General features: G+C 39.4%; 1 protein-coding gene across 1 annotated transcript in view; it reads right to left on the bottom strand.

The window, feature by feature from the left end:
• The window catches only part of RAB3C (RAB3C, member RAS oncogene family), a 317,596-nt gene that overhangs the window by 47,596 nt on the left and 253,408 nt on the right, over positions 1-16,592 (bottom strand). Inside the window, exon 4 of the mRNA XM_007453216.1 lies at positions 9,187-9,311. Coding sequence (XP_007453278.1) covers positions 9,187-9,311 — 125 coding nt within the window. The remainder of the gene's footprint in view (positions 1-9,186; positions 9,312-16,592) is intronic.

Genomic DNA, 16,592 nt, shown 5'->3' with positions numbered 1-16,592 from the left:
GCATGGGCACTAAAATCTCAGGAGGTAGACTTTCCTGGCTTGGTAACAGTGATGTTCCATTCACCCTAGTTAACATGTCCCCAAGAGTGATATCAGGGCATATGAAGCCGCATGGTCAATGTGCTCAAACTCTTATTCTTGGTGGGATAGAAATGTCCCATAGAGTCCAAACTATATTAGCCATGGTATATCTGCCTTACTTGATTTATCTAGACTTTTTGGAAGCAACTATATTGAATATATCCTGTCTGCACCACCTCCCTCCTCCAGAAACAATCAGTTCTTTTAGTATATTCTTTGTTATGTGAAGGAGTATCCTTTCTGATTTGCCTTTAATTTACCTTTTTCTACTTCAAGAGATTATTCCCTTGAAGGACCTGTTTAATTAAGCCAGCTTTTATTGAATCAATGTTTCAGAGTTTATAGACATAGAATGTGACTTTCTGGTCACTCTTCATATTCTTAAAACAGAAGGAACTATATATTTGTAGATCTGTATGTCCCGCTTTCATCCTTCAAGTTATACTTGTTTTGATGTTTTCCAGCCCTAAACAGGGCTGGAAACAATTTATGCATTCACGATATTTCATTGTATTTTTGACATGCAGACCACACATTAAGCTTCACGAGGGGGAAGATACCTATTTCATGACTCCTTAATATCATTATAGGTGTTTAATAAACATTTGAAGATGAATAAACAAAACAAGTCAGTAAATGTGAAAAGAAGGGAAAACAAATTTTACAGGTTGGAAAGATGGCAAAGTATATTTTATAGTTGTCAGAAATCCTCATGGGTTCCCTGTGCTAGACAAGGAGGAAGGATGGAGATGACAGGGTTGGAATTTAGTAATACAGGCACATGATACCAGGACAATTATTTGAATGGAGAGTAATAGGATATATGTATCTGTTATTTGCTTTAGGAAGAAATATGAATGCAAATTAAAAACAAAATTAGAGCCTTACAAATTAGTTATTAAAAACATCACTTCTCTCCAGAAGCAAATTTAGTTTATCTGCAATTTTTGTTTCTCTGACTACATTTTTAGGAAACCTCAGAGTTTCTGTACTTTCTGACCATTCAGTTCTTGTAAAATTGGTTCAAGTATTCTTTCTTCTATAATTTCAGGGCAATACAAAATCCATTCTCCTCCATACATGGCTTTGTTCTTATTCCCAGTTATATTACTTTTATTTTAGGAAAACGTATCTTTAATTATTTCTATTTTTTCTAATATTTAATATTTTTACGTTTAAAACAAATTATGAGACTGTACATATATATAGATTATTGCCATATTATAAATTTGGATAAAAATAAAAATCGAAAACATTCCTATATATCATTATAGGTACATGTGCCTATAGTAAATGTCAAAAACACACATGGGAAGAATGATACTAGCTATAGGATAATGTTCAGCTCAGGGGCAGTTCCCTACCTTCTCCAAACACTTGCAGCTATTTAAGCCAGTGTTCTAAAATTTTAGGGTTGTAGGAAAGTCAGAATGTTGTTTGTTAAACATGTAGATTCCTGGCCTTCAGAAACTTTGATGCAGCATGCCTGAGTTAGGGCTGACAAATATGCACTTGAAAAAGAGCCCCAGAGGATTCAGCTGCAATGATTTAGAGGACCACCCAAAATCGGAAGTATTGAATACATGCAGCTGGCAGGTGGGTAGAGGGTCAGGTGAAAGGGTCAGGGCTAAGACATGACTTGGCTGTCATTAGTTTATAGGCAGAGTTCATGCCTCAGAATTGGTTGGGAATATCTAAGGGAGAGTGCAGAGAGAGAAGAGTGGTGGGCCAAGGATGGAAAGGCAAAGTGTGAGAGGGAGAAAGAGGAGGAGTCTCCCAAGGAAACAGCCAAGGTACGGCTGGAGAGAGAGCACCATGGTATAGAAGCCAAGATGGCAGAATGCAAGAAGGAGGGCATGCCCAGCAGGCCAAATGAAACAAAACAACCAGGAAAGGGAAGACCAGAAAAATGCTGTTTGTCTGCATAGTCTATCACTGGTGCTGCAATGGTTGCTCCTGAAACGTAGCATTATTATTGTATTCCCAAGCACCTGATGTATTGTAAATGTTTGGATTGGCAAGGGCAGCTTACATACAACTATTATTAAAGACCTCAGCTACAGCTCAGTTCCATCAAGTACCTTCATTAGGATAAGCAAATGTTATGGATGTAACCATCCACAATGGAGAATTAATTGTAACTAGATCAATACAGCAGTGTTTTTGAACCATCTGCTAAGATGTGGTAATGACATTTAAAAAACAGTGCCCAACCTTTGTGTGTGTGTGATGCTGTTCTGGACAATGGAATTTTACCAGTAATTAAAAGAAAATAAAGCTAAGACCTTTAAAATCTTTAAACTGATTGTGAGGTTTTTCCCCATATAAATGATCTCTCATGATCATTTATAGAAGGGTGTGTAGTCATGAAAAGAACAAACCACATTAAAGAAGGTAAATGACACTCTAAGAATGCCCAAGTGTTGCTTGCTATGACAACTGCTGGGGTTTATTGAATACAGAGCAAAAAAATCAATCAGAAATCATTGGAAGAATGTGTATGGGTACATAAACCATTTCTGCCTCACAATTTCAGGAACTTTCCTTCATCTGTGTACTGCATGAAAAGGGTTTGTGTCAGTCAGTGGAGTTCCAAGGAAGGCTTCTCTCGTGATGCATTCACACCATTCTACATGTCCCCTTCCACAACATGACCTTCTCAACACCCAGGTAATTTATTACAGTGGTAAAAAATGTAACCAGCTACCTGGCTCAATGTTACTAAAATATTGGCTCCCATCTATTGTTCTTTGAACCAAACAATTTTCAGGTTTATATATAGAAGTCACTTATGTCTGTGTAGCAGTTTCTTCCCCCCACATAGCATATGCCTGACTAGTCAAGAAAATACAGGGAGGGAAGAGTTTGTCTCAGGCAGCCACCTTGCCAACCCTCTCCCAGATTTCTTTTCTCTCTTCTCTTGGGGAGTCTACTATTCTCCATTCCTAACTTCCTGAGGTGCTAAGAGGACTAAGAAAAGATAGCCAAGTTTTTCAGACTTTTGGGGGGAAAAGATTATTAAATTGATGGAATGGGGAGAGGCCCTATGAACGAGATGATAAAAGCTCAAGGGCAGCCACAGAAAGAACAGACATCAGCTGTATGATTTTCTCAAGGGCGAATGTAAGAAAGTTTGGTGGGAGGGTTCTTGCAGTCATTGGGTGATAGCCTTTGGTCCAATGAGCTCACTAATCTCATAAGGAAATGGTCAAGCTCTCAGACTGGACTGTGCATAGTTCATTTATGAGATGACCAAGTGACAGGATGCCCCACTGAGAGGATGTCTGCTTCTTTAATCTGTGCTGCACACTCCCTGCAGATTAATCACAGAGTACCCCCTTCAGAACAGTGTTTTTCAAATTATAGCAGGTTGAAGCACATTAGTGGATCCTAAGATTTATTCAGTGAGTTGAAACCATTATTAAAAGAAAAAAGAAGATGAAAAATAATAGAAAAGAGAATAGCATCAGAACAAATCTCATCTAATAAGAGTAAACGTGTTTTGTAAAACTTTGGTTTCATTCTCTACGTATGTATGCATTGGATTGCTAGATTGAATGCATTTCTTACTGTAGGTCCTGGCCAAAAAGGTTAGAAAGTCAGACTCTCAGAAGGGAGGGAGGGAGGAAAAAGGGACAGGAGGGAGTGAGGCGGGAGGGAGGGAGGGAGGGAGGAGGGAAGGACAGGAGGGAGGGAGGGAGAAGGAAGGAAGGAAGGAAGGGAGGGAAGAAGGGGGGAAGGAAGGAAAAGAAAGAAATTCCAGCTCATTTGCTTAGGGCTGGAATTGTTCCCCAAATCCACTCTACTCCCATAACATTATGCTGGGTTCCAACTTTTCCACTCTGTCCTCCCAGTGTTCCTCTCAGTGTCCTTACTCCACTGTGCCCTTTATTCATGCTTTTTCTCCTCCTCATAGTTTTCATATTCTACTCTCAGGAACATTCAAACCTTGTCTTGTCATTTAACCCGTATGATTGTTAGCTCCTCTCATCACTCATCTCTTCCTAGCTGTTCTGCTCATTTCCATACATTTTCTCTGTTTCCTCTGCATTGCTCCTTATCTGCCTCCCATCTCACTTCACTCTCACACCTCCTTCTAACACCTGTGTCTACCTCCCTCCCTCTGTTGCTTTCCTCTTGGCGTCTGTCTCCTAGCTTATCATATCCTCATGATGCTATTTTTTTTGTTGCCTTGTTATTTCTGCTTTCTTGTGTGTATCTCTGGTCTCCTCACTTGATTGAAAGCAACTTGAGCTAAGCGACTGTGGGTCACACTTTTTTGGTATCCCCCATGATGTCTGATACAGTGCAGGATACATAACTGGTGCTCAGTAAAAAATGGCTTGAATTAATAAATCATGGCCATTGCAGCCTCTCTCCATACGCACCAGTCCCTGCCATGGGTGTCCCCCAGCTGCCGCCTCCTCTGTGCCCTCTTCCCACCAGGGCAGGCTCATGTGCTCTGGGGCAGCCTCAGGATCAGATGCCTGTGTGTGGCCCACATGCATAGGTGGGGCTGAAACCACAGATGAGCCAGCCCCAGGGACCGTGCAACTAAGGAAGAAGGGATGAAATCTTCCCTTACTGCTGCGCAAACTGCGGATTTACACCCCTGCAACTGGCTTTGTAAACTCAGCACCTGCAGAACATCTGAACAGATGAGTGCTCCTACAGCTGAGACGGGTCTAGCTTTAGCAGCTGTGGACTTTGTGGACACATACACATGGGTGTTGGGCGAGGCCAGAGTCCGAGCTGACCCCATAGCACCCACAGTGGATGCAGATTACTGCGATCCTGGAACCTGACTTCAGTGGATCTACACTAGTGGCCTGGTGAAAACAGCACCTTAGAGACACCAGACCAACTGCCGGCACACCCACACAGTTAAGGTGGGGCCGAGAGCAGTGTAATCTGAGAGCTCGCACAACAGGTGAAAGGTGACACAACAGAGCACACCCACAGGTGAACAGCTCCAGAGGAGGGATACGCAGTGGCTTCTTTCCCAGTGGGAGAGCTCCAGTCCCACCTAACTCACACCACAGATCAGAATCACAGCCAAGAAACAGATCTGGAGGCCTATACTCCAAGAACTAGGGAGCAAACCCCACCCCTGACAGGGCAGTATCAACCACAGAACAAAGGGGAGGTTCAATATCCAATGCAGGTTCTTGTCGCTACAACATCAGTCACACCTCCTATCAAGGGGATAATGGACAGCATACACTGAGGAAAGAGGTGGCAGACACCTATACTAAAAACAGCCCTAGCACCAAAAAAATTTAAACCCATGCAGGCCACACAGAAACGTTCTCACATAAAAATAGCCCTCCAAGACACAGTCTGAGGATCTGGCATTGGGAAGAACCACCCCCAGAGCATTTAGCCTTGAAGACCAGCAGAGCTTGAGTGAAGGAACTCCACAGGGCTGGGGGAAAGAGACTCTACTCTTGGAGGGTACACACAAGGTCTCAAGTGCACTGGGACCAGCAAAAAACTGTACATCCATAGGAACCTGGGTTAGACCTACCTAGGGGTCTTGGAGGCTCTCCTGGGGAGGTAAGGGTCAGCTGTAGATTGCTGTGTGGGGTGAGGAGACTGGTAGTGGAGGCCCCAGGGAATACTGATTGGCATGAACTCTCCAGGAGGTCCCAATTTTGGCACCATACCCAGCCCAACCCAACAACCTATAGGCTTCAGTGCTGGAAAGCCTCAGGCCAAACAACAAAGAAGATAGGAACACAGTGCCAACCATCAGAAGACAGGCTGCCTAAAGTTGCACTGAGCTCACAGCCACCTCAAATCACAACCCCTGACACAGCCCTGTCCACCAGAGGGACAAGACCTACACACCAGCTCTACACACCAGAGGGCAGGCACCAGTCCCTCCCACTGGGACGCCTACAAAAGCTCCAGGACCAACCTCACCCACGAGGGGTCAGACACCAGAAGCAAGAGGAACTATGATCCTGCAGCCTGTGGAAAGGAGACCACAAACACAGAAAGTTAGACAAAATGAGACAACAGAGAAATATGTTGCAGGCAAAGCAACAAGGTAAAAACCCATGAGAACAATTAAAGGAAGAGGAGATAGGAAATCTACCTGAAAAATAATTCAGAATAACAACAGTAAGTATGATTCAAAATCTCAGAAAAAAATGGAGGAACAGACCAAGAAGATATAAGAAAGATTTAAAAAAGAGAAGATTTGAAGAACAGAGATGAACAACATAATAACTGAAATTAAAAAATACACTAGAAGGAATCAATAGCAGAATAACAGGCAGAAGAACACAGTGAGCTGGCAGACAGAGTGTTTGAAATCACTGCCATAGAAGAGAATAAAGAAAAAAGAATGAAAAAAAAATGAGGTCACAGAGACCTCTGTGACAACAGCAAATGCACCAACATTTGCAATATAGGGGTCCCAGAAGATGAAGAGAAAGGAAAAGGGCCTGAGAAAAAATTTGAAGACATTATAACTGAAGAGTTCCCTAACATGGGAAAGGGAGACACTCATCCAAGTCCAGGAAGTGCAGAGAGAGTCCCATACAGGATAAACCCAAGGAGGAACACATTGAGACACACAGTAATCAAACTGACAAAAATTAAAGACAAAGAAAAAAATATTAAAAGCAACAAGGGAAAAGCAACAAATAACACACAAGGAATCCTCATAAGGTTAACAGCTGATTTTTCAGCAGAAACTCTGCAGGCCAGAACAGAGAGGTACGATATATTTAAAGTGTTGAAAGGGCAAAACCTACAACCAAGATTACTCTAACCAGTAAGGCTCTCATTCAGATTTGAGAGAGAAATCAAAAGCTTTACAGATAAGCAAAAGCTAAGAGAATTCAGCACCACCAAACCAGCCTTACAACAAATGCTAAAGGAACTTCTCTAGGTGTGTGTGTGGGGGGAAGGCCACAACTAGAAACAAGAAAATCACAAGTGGGAAAGCTCACTGGTAAAGGCAAACATAAAGTAGTAGTAAAAAATCATCCACACACAAATATGCTATCAAAACCAGCAACTGTGAATATACAATGGAGAAAAGACAGTCTCTTCAATAAGTGGTGCTGGGAAAACTACACAGCTACATGTAAAAGAATAAAATTAGAACACTCCCTAACACCATACACAAAAATAAACTCAAATTGGATCAAAGACCTAAATGTAAGGCTGGATACTATAAAACTCCTAGAGGAAAACACAGAACTCTCTTTGACATAAATCGCAGAAATATCTTTTTGAATTCACCTCCTAGAGTAATGAAAATAAAAATAAACAAATTGGACCTAATGAAACTTAAAGGCTTTTGCACAGCAAAGGACACCATAAACAAAATGAAAAGACAACAAACAGAATGGGAGAAAATATTTGCAAATGAAGCAACAAGGAATTCATTTCCAAAATATACAAACAGCTCATGCAGCTCAATATCAAAAAAGCAAATAACCCAACCAAAAAATGGACAGAATATCTAAATAGACATTTTTCCAAAGAAGACACACAGATAGCCAAAAAGCACATGAAAAGATGCTCAACATCACTAATTATTAGAGAAATGCAAATCAAAATTACAATGAGTAGTTGTACAAAACTACAATCACCTCACAGCAGTCAGAATGGCCAACATCAAAAAATCTACAAACAACAAGTGCTGGAGAGGATGTAGAGAAAAGGGAACCCTTCTACACTCTTGGTGGGAATGTAAATCAGTACAACCACTAAGGAGAACAGTGTGAAAGTTCCTTAAAAAACTAAATATAGAACTACTACATGATCCAACAATCCCATTCCTGGCAATATATCTGTAGAAAAACATAATTTGAAAAGGTATCCCAATGTTCATTTCAGCACTATTGACAGTAGCCAAGACATGGAAGCAATCTAAATGTCCATCGACAGAGGAGTGGATAAAGAAGATGTGGTACATATATAAAATGGAATATTACTCAGCCATAAAAAAGAACAAAATAATGCCATTTTCAGCAACATGAATGGACGTAGAGATTGTCATACTGAGTGAAGTCAGAGAAAGACAAATATCATATGATATCGCTTATATGTGCAATCTTAAAAAATGGTACAAATGAACTTATTTACAAAACAGAAAGAGTCTTAATTACAATACAGAAACAGATGTGGAAAACAAACTTACAGTTACTAGGGGGGAAAGGGGGGAGGGATAAATTGGGGGATTGGGACATATACACACTACTATATATAAAATAGATAACTAATAAGGACCTACTGTATAGCACAGGGAACTCTACTCAATACTCTATAATGAGCTATATGGGAAAATAATCTAAGAAAGAGTGGATATATGTACATGTATAACTTATTCACTTTGCTGTACACCTGAAACACAACATTGTAAGTCAACTATACTCCAATAAAAATTATTTTTAAAAAATCAATCATGATTCCCTCCTTTGCACCAAAACTCTACCCTACTCACTCAAGCATTTTTTCCCCCTATATACAATGTTTTGCGTTTGAAATGGCTTTGCCATTTCTAAAACTCTTTCATGTCTATCTCTTATCTCAGTTGATCTTATCTACAGGACTTGGTAAAGTAGCCATGGGTCATAATACTCATTCTTAAGAGATGAGGAAACTGAGTTTCAAAGAGGTTTGTAACTGTAACACACATTGCCAGTGGTGTCTCTAGAACCAGAATCTATAATATGACATATTCTGTGCCTATTACCCACCCTCCTCCAATGGAAACTTGAAAACAACAATCATATAGCATAATAAAGTGCTGACTCAGTATAAAATATCGTATATAGAGAAAAAGCCCCAAAGAAATAGCAAGCTAGGCACATCCTGTCTTTCTTATGCAATGGAATTTGAACATCTTGTACTAAATCCAAATGCTGGCTGTCTATTTTGCTTCTGTAATTGTGCTTGGATTCTAAGGATACCACAGAAAGTGGGAGGAAACCCACTTACTACTTACAGGTGATGTGTTGGTTTCTACTGTCGGGTTGACAATCTTTTCATCAAATCCATCCTAGCAAGTAGCTGGGACTCTGCACTGTGTTACAAGTAATTACCATGCTCTCTTTCTCATTAATTTGATCATTTGTTTCTTACCAAGCTGTTCTCCTAAATGTTGGCCCCTCTCAGTTGAGATGACTCGCTCATCTTCCATGTCACATTTGTTTCCAACCAGGATAACCTGGGCATTATCCCATGAGTATGTTTTGATTTGAGTTGACCTACAAGGAAAAAAGAAAAAGGCAAAAAATTGATCAGAGGAAAGTGCAACAGCATAAAATGAAGGAGAAGAAATATATCCCACAGATGACGATAATAGCAAAAAATGAAGCCCAAATGCCTGACATTTAGAATTAATTAGTTCGGTGCAATTTTACCCTTTAGATACTCATCAGGGATTGCATGAGTCAAAAATCAGGGGAACGGTGGTGTTGTATTTAGAATTCTTCTGTGTTTGGTGAGATTAATATTACTACTGCTTCTTCCTTTCCCCCTTCTACTCCACCTTGTACAGTACTTTTATAGCTGGAGTGAGTGGCCAACCATCCCAGTTTGCCCAAGATGTTCCCAGTTTTAGCAGTTAAAAGTCCTATGCCCCAAGAAACACCTCAGTTCCAAGAAACCTGAGATGGTTGGTCACTATTTATAGCCCATCACAGAAAAAAATTTTTACCTTGTTACAGTCACAACTTAAAGAGCTAAGACAATTGGGTTAGGAAATCTGGGGGTAATGATAATATTTTAAAAAAGCGTTATAAGAACTAATATACTCATGCCTTACATTTTTAAGAGAAGAATGCCAGGTTGATTAATATCAAAATTATAATACAATGAGCTGGTGTTTTAGGTTACTATAAACAGGATATCTAGGATTCAGAATAAGCTTCTGGTATGGATCATAATGCACATAACCAAATTTTGATTTTGAAACTTAGTTGATAATTATAATACTTAATATTTGCAGGTACTGTTTTTAAACTCTTTATATATGTTACCTTAACTTAATCCTTAGAGTAACCCAAGGGAGATAATATTATGATCCTCATTTTATAGTTGAGGAAAATGAGGCACAGAAAGGTTAAAAAATTCGCCTAAGACAACTCAGCTAGTAAAGTGGTAGATCTGGAAATCAAAACACAGGCAGTACAGCTTTCAAGCCTGTGCTCTTAAACACATATCTGTACTACTCATTACAAGTTTGAGAAGTGAAGTTCTAGTGTATTTGTTATCATTTCAGAGAGGAAGCTGAAAGGAAGCCATGTTCTTTAATCCTCCCTTTTTATTGGCCACATTCTAATTTGATAACAATTCAAGATAGGTGGGAAAGACATATCACCCAGTGGGTGGTTGAGAGAGAGAGAGAGAGAGAGAGAGAGAGAGAGAGAGAGAGAGAGAGAAGCTAAACAAATAATGAAAATTTAATAAAGGGATTTGTATAGTGTCAAAAAGAGAAGCTTGGCATGTTCTTACTAGCAATTGTCAAATACTTCAGGATTTTTACATAGAAAATAGTGATCAGCTGTTCTCAGCTTGAAGACAGAATGAAAGCAAATAGGTTTAAACTGCAGCAGGAGAGCTTTTAATGAGATGTCATCACTATTTCTCCCTTCCGAGAAGAAAGAAGAGAGCTAAAAGGCAGATAGGGTCTTATTTCAGAGTACTTCCCTGAACCAAGTACAAGTTTTCAAATGAGATTAAAATATCTGGTGAAAGATACCTTTGGTTCCATGTGAGCGTCTCAAGGTGCAGCATATTTTATCAGAAAAATCTGGGGATGTGACCTTTCTAATTCTGACACCTAAGAGAATAATACATTCCTCTAGCAATAGTCACATTCAGCATGTATCTATAAACTGGGAAAATAAAGGCAGACATTCAAATTCTATACTATTCACTTACCTCATCTTATGAGTGGGGTATATGAAAAATGATGACTTCAGTGAATTAAGGTGTAAAAAATATTCTATACCTGGACACACCTTAAATCTCAAGTGCTTAGTCGTATAAATAAATTCCAAATGTTCTTTCAAAGGAATTCAAATCTAATCAGATTCCCTTAGGTAATTAAAAAAATTATCCCTTTGTTCCTCTAGGTCTTGTTAGCCAAGGCTTGGCCTATGCCTGGAAAGGCCCTAGGTTGAGAACCCCTATGTTAGTGGAGAAAGTTCTTATCCTGGCACACAGCTAGAACGCAAATTTGCAGAATGAAGTTGGGGAGACGGGAGTCACAGAAGAGTGTCATACTTGCGTAAGGAAGAGGCCGGGGCTGGTATGTAAAGGCATGGCTTACTGAATTTACCAAGGACAAATGCTTGCCTGAAAAAATTTAGCACTCTTCTGACCTAGTTAAACTCTTCCTGCTGCACCCCTGACTGTATAAACTTAAACCGGGCCGGGGTGCACCTTTGTGAAGGTAAAGAAGAAACAACTCAGCTAGCTGATTTGTACTCTTTAACCAAGTTAATGGAATGCTTGCTTCTGCCATTAAACACGTCTGAGTCTCTCAGTTCTAGCATAACTCATGGGGTCTTTGGAGGCCACAGAGATAGATTATACATCTATGAATACACAACATTCCCTGTTTATACTGTGTGTGTGTATAATTTTGGGATGCCATGATTACATCAGAACCATCCCCCTTTCCAGTTGTACCTATATCAGAAATATTTTACTGTAACCTCCGCAATATCCTAAATTGTTAATAATTAAAAATGAACACTTTCTATAATTAGGGAATTATAAAGAACCATCATCTTAAAAGCTTCAAGAGCCACTGGAGACAATTTCCCTTTTTAATCAAATATCAATTGTGGTCTGAGACATTTGTGTTGAAATGAACAAAACATTAATTTGCCAGAGTTGGTTAATCAAATAAGATTTGTTTTTGGACTCTGGACTTTCTGATGAAGTCTGCCATCAACAGAGTAGCTTTAGGCAAAGCCCAATCACCAGCTACAGGGGAACAGAACCATGCTGACTGATGAATTACTACATATCATAGAATCTAAGATGCCATGGATTATAAGATTAAAAATTACTTTACGAATGGCCAAGAACAAAAAGCAGCAGCCTATGAAACTATGATACAATGGTTAACAACTGTCCTGCTAGACATACTTGTCAGCTACATCAGCTTCTTGTTACTTTGAAAATTTTTTTCATGTATTCTGAGGGATTTAGTAATTCTTTCTGTCTTCAGTTGCTTTGGTCATGAAAGATGATCATCCTATGACTACCTCAATAAGTCAACATACCCTTCTGCTTGTGGGTATCTTCCCTTAAGACCTGTAGAGCACCAGCATGTTGCTTTGCAGGGAAATATGAAATGATGGTCATTACTCCAAATAAGTATTCACATCCCTAACATCAAACTGATACCTACCTCCCGCATACACAATAACTTTCTACCTACATTGTTAACAGTTCCACCACTCAGTTGAGGTAAGGACAGTATACACAGCTATGACCATGTTGGTGCATGTACAGGCAGTGGAATCCATTTCTCATACAGCATCAGCAATTACAATGTCATTTACTGTAAGACACGTCCCAATTTCAGAGATGTTAAAATATGAGTAATTGTGCATTTTAGCTTCTGTAAAACACTATTGTTTTCTTGGTATTTCTTTTATGTATGAAGACCTAGGTTGAAATGAGAGCTTGGATTACTCCTTTAGCTCAGGAATACTTGGAGATGAGAAAATATAAACCTCATGGGTTGAGAAAGACCCAGAGTTGTGTGTAATATGAATTAAGGGCAGAAGAAAGTTGGGATGAAAATCCAATCCCCAACCCTTGCAATTTAGAATCCTAACATTTTATTCAGCTCTTTTAAAAGAAAGTGCTAATACTGAGTATGGGAAAGTCATTCTGCATTCTGTAGCCTCAGCATCTTCATCTGTAAAATGAGGCCACCACATTTTGTACTTAATCTCTGGGGATGTTGTAGGACAAATGTGGTTTTAGGTAGGGCCATGCTCTACTTTCTATGTCGCAAACACCTTTTCACAAATATAAAATATTACTAGTCCCATCTTGGGCAGCCAGCTGTTTCTCTTCCTCAGTCCAGGTCAACTCATCCTTTCTAATTTCTATAATCTAAAAAATAATTTGAGTTTTTTTCATTGAAGAATCTCAAATTTTGTCTCCGGTTTATACCTCAAGGCTGAGATCCTGAACAGATACATTACTAAGAAGGAGTAAATGGCCTTTTTTGGTATGTCTATTAGGAGTATGGTACATGTTTATTGAGTGAATCCTCCCTTCATGTGTCATTTCTATGTATCTACTTTTTTCAGTCATTTGCTATATTTTGTAAAATTTCTTATTTGGGAATGGGTTTTTATCACCTCATTAGGGATTGTCTTATTTCTTTGTCTGTTAGGGAGACATATTTAAAGAAAGTGCTGTCACCAAATAACATACATGTGAGAAGATGATTTATTTCTGAATCACTGCAAAAGATCCTTTGGGATTTACTGTTAACCTCAACAAGATTAATGGACTCAGAAGCAACATGCTGGTCACCATGGTTACTCTACAAATGGCAATTAACTCAGACCTTACCAGTAATGAGGTCCTGGTTACTAAAAAAAAATGTTATTTGTCTTTTAGTTAAAAACAAAAATAAAACAATAACCCCCCTCTCTCTATATATTTCTAGATTTTTATATGTTTCCTCTATAAATATATATGTAGGGAGAGAGGATTTTGATTTTTGTTTTGTTTTTGTTTTATATTATGAGGCAGAGGGAGATGAAGAGATTTTCATATTTTATACATAAATGACCGAACTCTGCACAAAATAATTCGGAGAGCTGTAAACAGACAAATCAAATTCCTATAATATCTCTATTTCTCCTCTCTTGTTCTGGGTATATAAATAATCTCCTACGAGTTCAACCTGTTTTCATTGAGAAGAGACTCTTATTAGTGATAATGTTCTGAAAAAGGGTCCACAAAATGTACCTCAGTAACCCAAAAAGCAGTTATCTCTTAGGGTCTGATCTGGGCTATACATGGGAAAATGAGGTGTCAGGGAGGATATGACCAGCTCTTCTCCCTGCAGTGAATCTCAGACAATCTTAACAGCAGTCCTATTCGTTCTGGAAGCTCAAATTTCTCCTCAGCATCCATTTCCCTACTCTCCTCAATATTCGGGAGCCTCAGCCTTCAGCATCTCAGCAGACTTCAAGTCATTATGGAACTTCCCAATCTCCTACTGCTCATCGCATAGCACTGGCCCTTCTGTTACTTTTCTACTAACTTAATCATTTACTTATTCAATTTTTCTCAACCCTTGGAGAGCTTTTAAAAATAACTTCAACCTAGAACAATTAAATCAGAACCTTTAGGGACGTCATCATAAGCATTTAAAAAAATAATCTCTGCAGCTGATTTGTATGTATGACTGGGATGGCTCTCTTGCCCACACCTGTTTCAGTTTTTTAAATAATCTGTTTCTTTAATTCCCATCTAACACTCAAAGTGTTTGCAGGTGGTTTACAGAGATACATACAAAATAAAAGATATAAACAAATTTTAAAATGAATGAGTAGTAATAAGGAAACAAAAATAGGAACATAATAAAACCTAATGATTTTTATACACTGTAAAAGCTAACAGGTAGTCTCAGAAGCTGAGGAGATAGGCTTTTCATAGGTACATTAACTCATTTAATAAAGGAGTTATAAAAGGAAATGTTAAAAATGTATCCTCAAATAAATGTTCTCCAACCTTTTTTGTTTGTTTGTTTGTTTGTTTGTTTTGCAGTACGCAGGCCTCTCACTGTTGTGGCCTCTCCCGTTGCGGAGCACAGGCTTGGGACGTGCAGGCTCAGTGGCTATGGCTCACGGGCCCAGCCGCTCTGCGGCATGTGGGATCTTCCCGGACCGGGGCACGAACCCGCGTCCCCTGCATCGGCAGGCGGACTCTCAACCACTGCGCCACCAGGGAAGCCCTATTCTCCAACATTTAATATCTTTAATTACTTAAAGAAATAGGTTTATAGTTTTTGTTAAATTGCTATATTCTCATTAAAAATTCTAATAAGAGAAAAAGCTAAAGCAAAAAATAAAAATTATCAGAAATCTCACTAACCCCAGATAACCACCACTAACAACTTGGTGAAAATCCTAGAGTAGATTGTATTACTGACCTCACTGAGTCATCACCTCCTTCCTTGTAGGTGGATTATATTTCCTTGCCCTCCTGGTTGTGGACTGGGCCAAGTGAATTGCTTTGGCCAATGGAGTATTAGGAGATTTGGTGTGAGCCACTGGTGAGCAATAGGCATCAGAGGCACTGTGAGTTTCATCAGCACTCTGGCATTCTTGCACTTCATCATGGAAGAGCCCATCCCAGAAAGGGGGCTGCTCTGCCAGCCTGTCCCAGAGGAATGAGAAAGCAGGAGGAGCCCAGCTGAGTTCTACAGAGATCAGCAAATCTCAGCCAAACCTAGAAGAGCCCAGCATTGCTTTCTCATTTCATCCCTTGCTACCCACCCTTCTCCCAACTTTGATATAGCCTTATTAATTTCTTTGAATTTCTCAAACATGCTACATTTTTCAACAACTAGGAGCTATCACTATGGGTGGCTCTAGGTTTTGCAAGGCCTAAAACTAATAAAAATGTGAGGGCCCAATTTAAGGAAAAAATGCAAATTAGAAATACAGACAGTCAGAATGGCCATCATTAAAAAGTCTACAAATAACAAATGCTGGTGAGGGTGTGGAGAAAAGGGAACCCCCCTACACTGTTGGTGGGAATTGGTGGAGCCACTATGAAGGTTCCTCAAAAAACTAAAAATAGAGTTGCCATATGATCCAGCAATCCTGCTCTTGGGCATATATCTGGACAAAACTATAATTCAAAAAGATACATGCACCCCTATGTTCACAGCAGCACTGTTTACAATAGCCAAGACATGGAAACACCTAACTGTCCATCAACAGATGAATGGATAAAGCAGATGTGGCACATACATACAGTGGAATACTACTCAGCCATAAAAAAGAATGAAATAATGCCATTTGCAGCTACATGGATGGACCTAGAGATTATCATACTAAGTAAGTCAGAGAAAGACAAATACCATATGATATCACTTATACGTGGAATCTAAAATATGACACAAATGAACTTATCTACAAAACAGAAACAGACTCACAGACATAGAGAACAGACTTGTGGTTGCCAAGGGGGAGGGAAGGATTGGGAGTTTGGGGTCAGCAGATGTAAACTAGTATACATAGAATGGATAAACAACAAGGTCCTACTGTATATCACAGGGAACTATATTCAATATCCTGTGATAAACCATAATGGAAGAGAAAAAAAAAGAAATACAGAATGAGGTACAGGGCAATTTGTAGCAGATGCTGTTGGTACTCTGCACATATTCCCCAGGCCTTGCCACTTCCTCATGTGCTGGCTGCCTTCCAACTGCCAGTATCTGCAGCTTTTGGCTTTAAAGTCTTTTCTGAAGCAATGGAAGGCCACTC

The sequence above is a fragment of the Lipotes vexillifer genome, unplaced genomic scaffold (genome assembly GCF_000442215.2).
Source record: "Lipotes vexillifer unplaced genomic scaffold, Lipotes_vexillifer_v1.1 scaffold366, whole genome shotgun sequence".
NCBI lineage: Eukaryota > Metazoa > Chordata > Mammalia > Artiodactyla > Lipotidae > Lipotes > Lipotes vexillifer.
The sequence above is the reverse complement of the archived record's forward strand: the minus strand, read 5'-3'. Positions and strand labels throughout refer to the sequence as shown.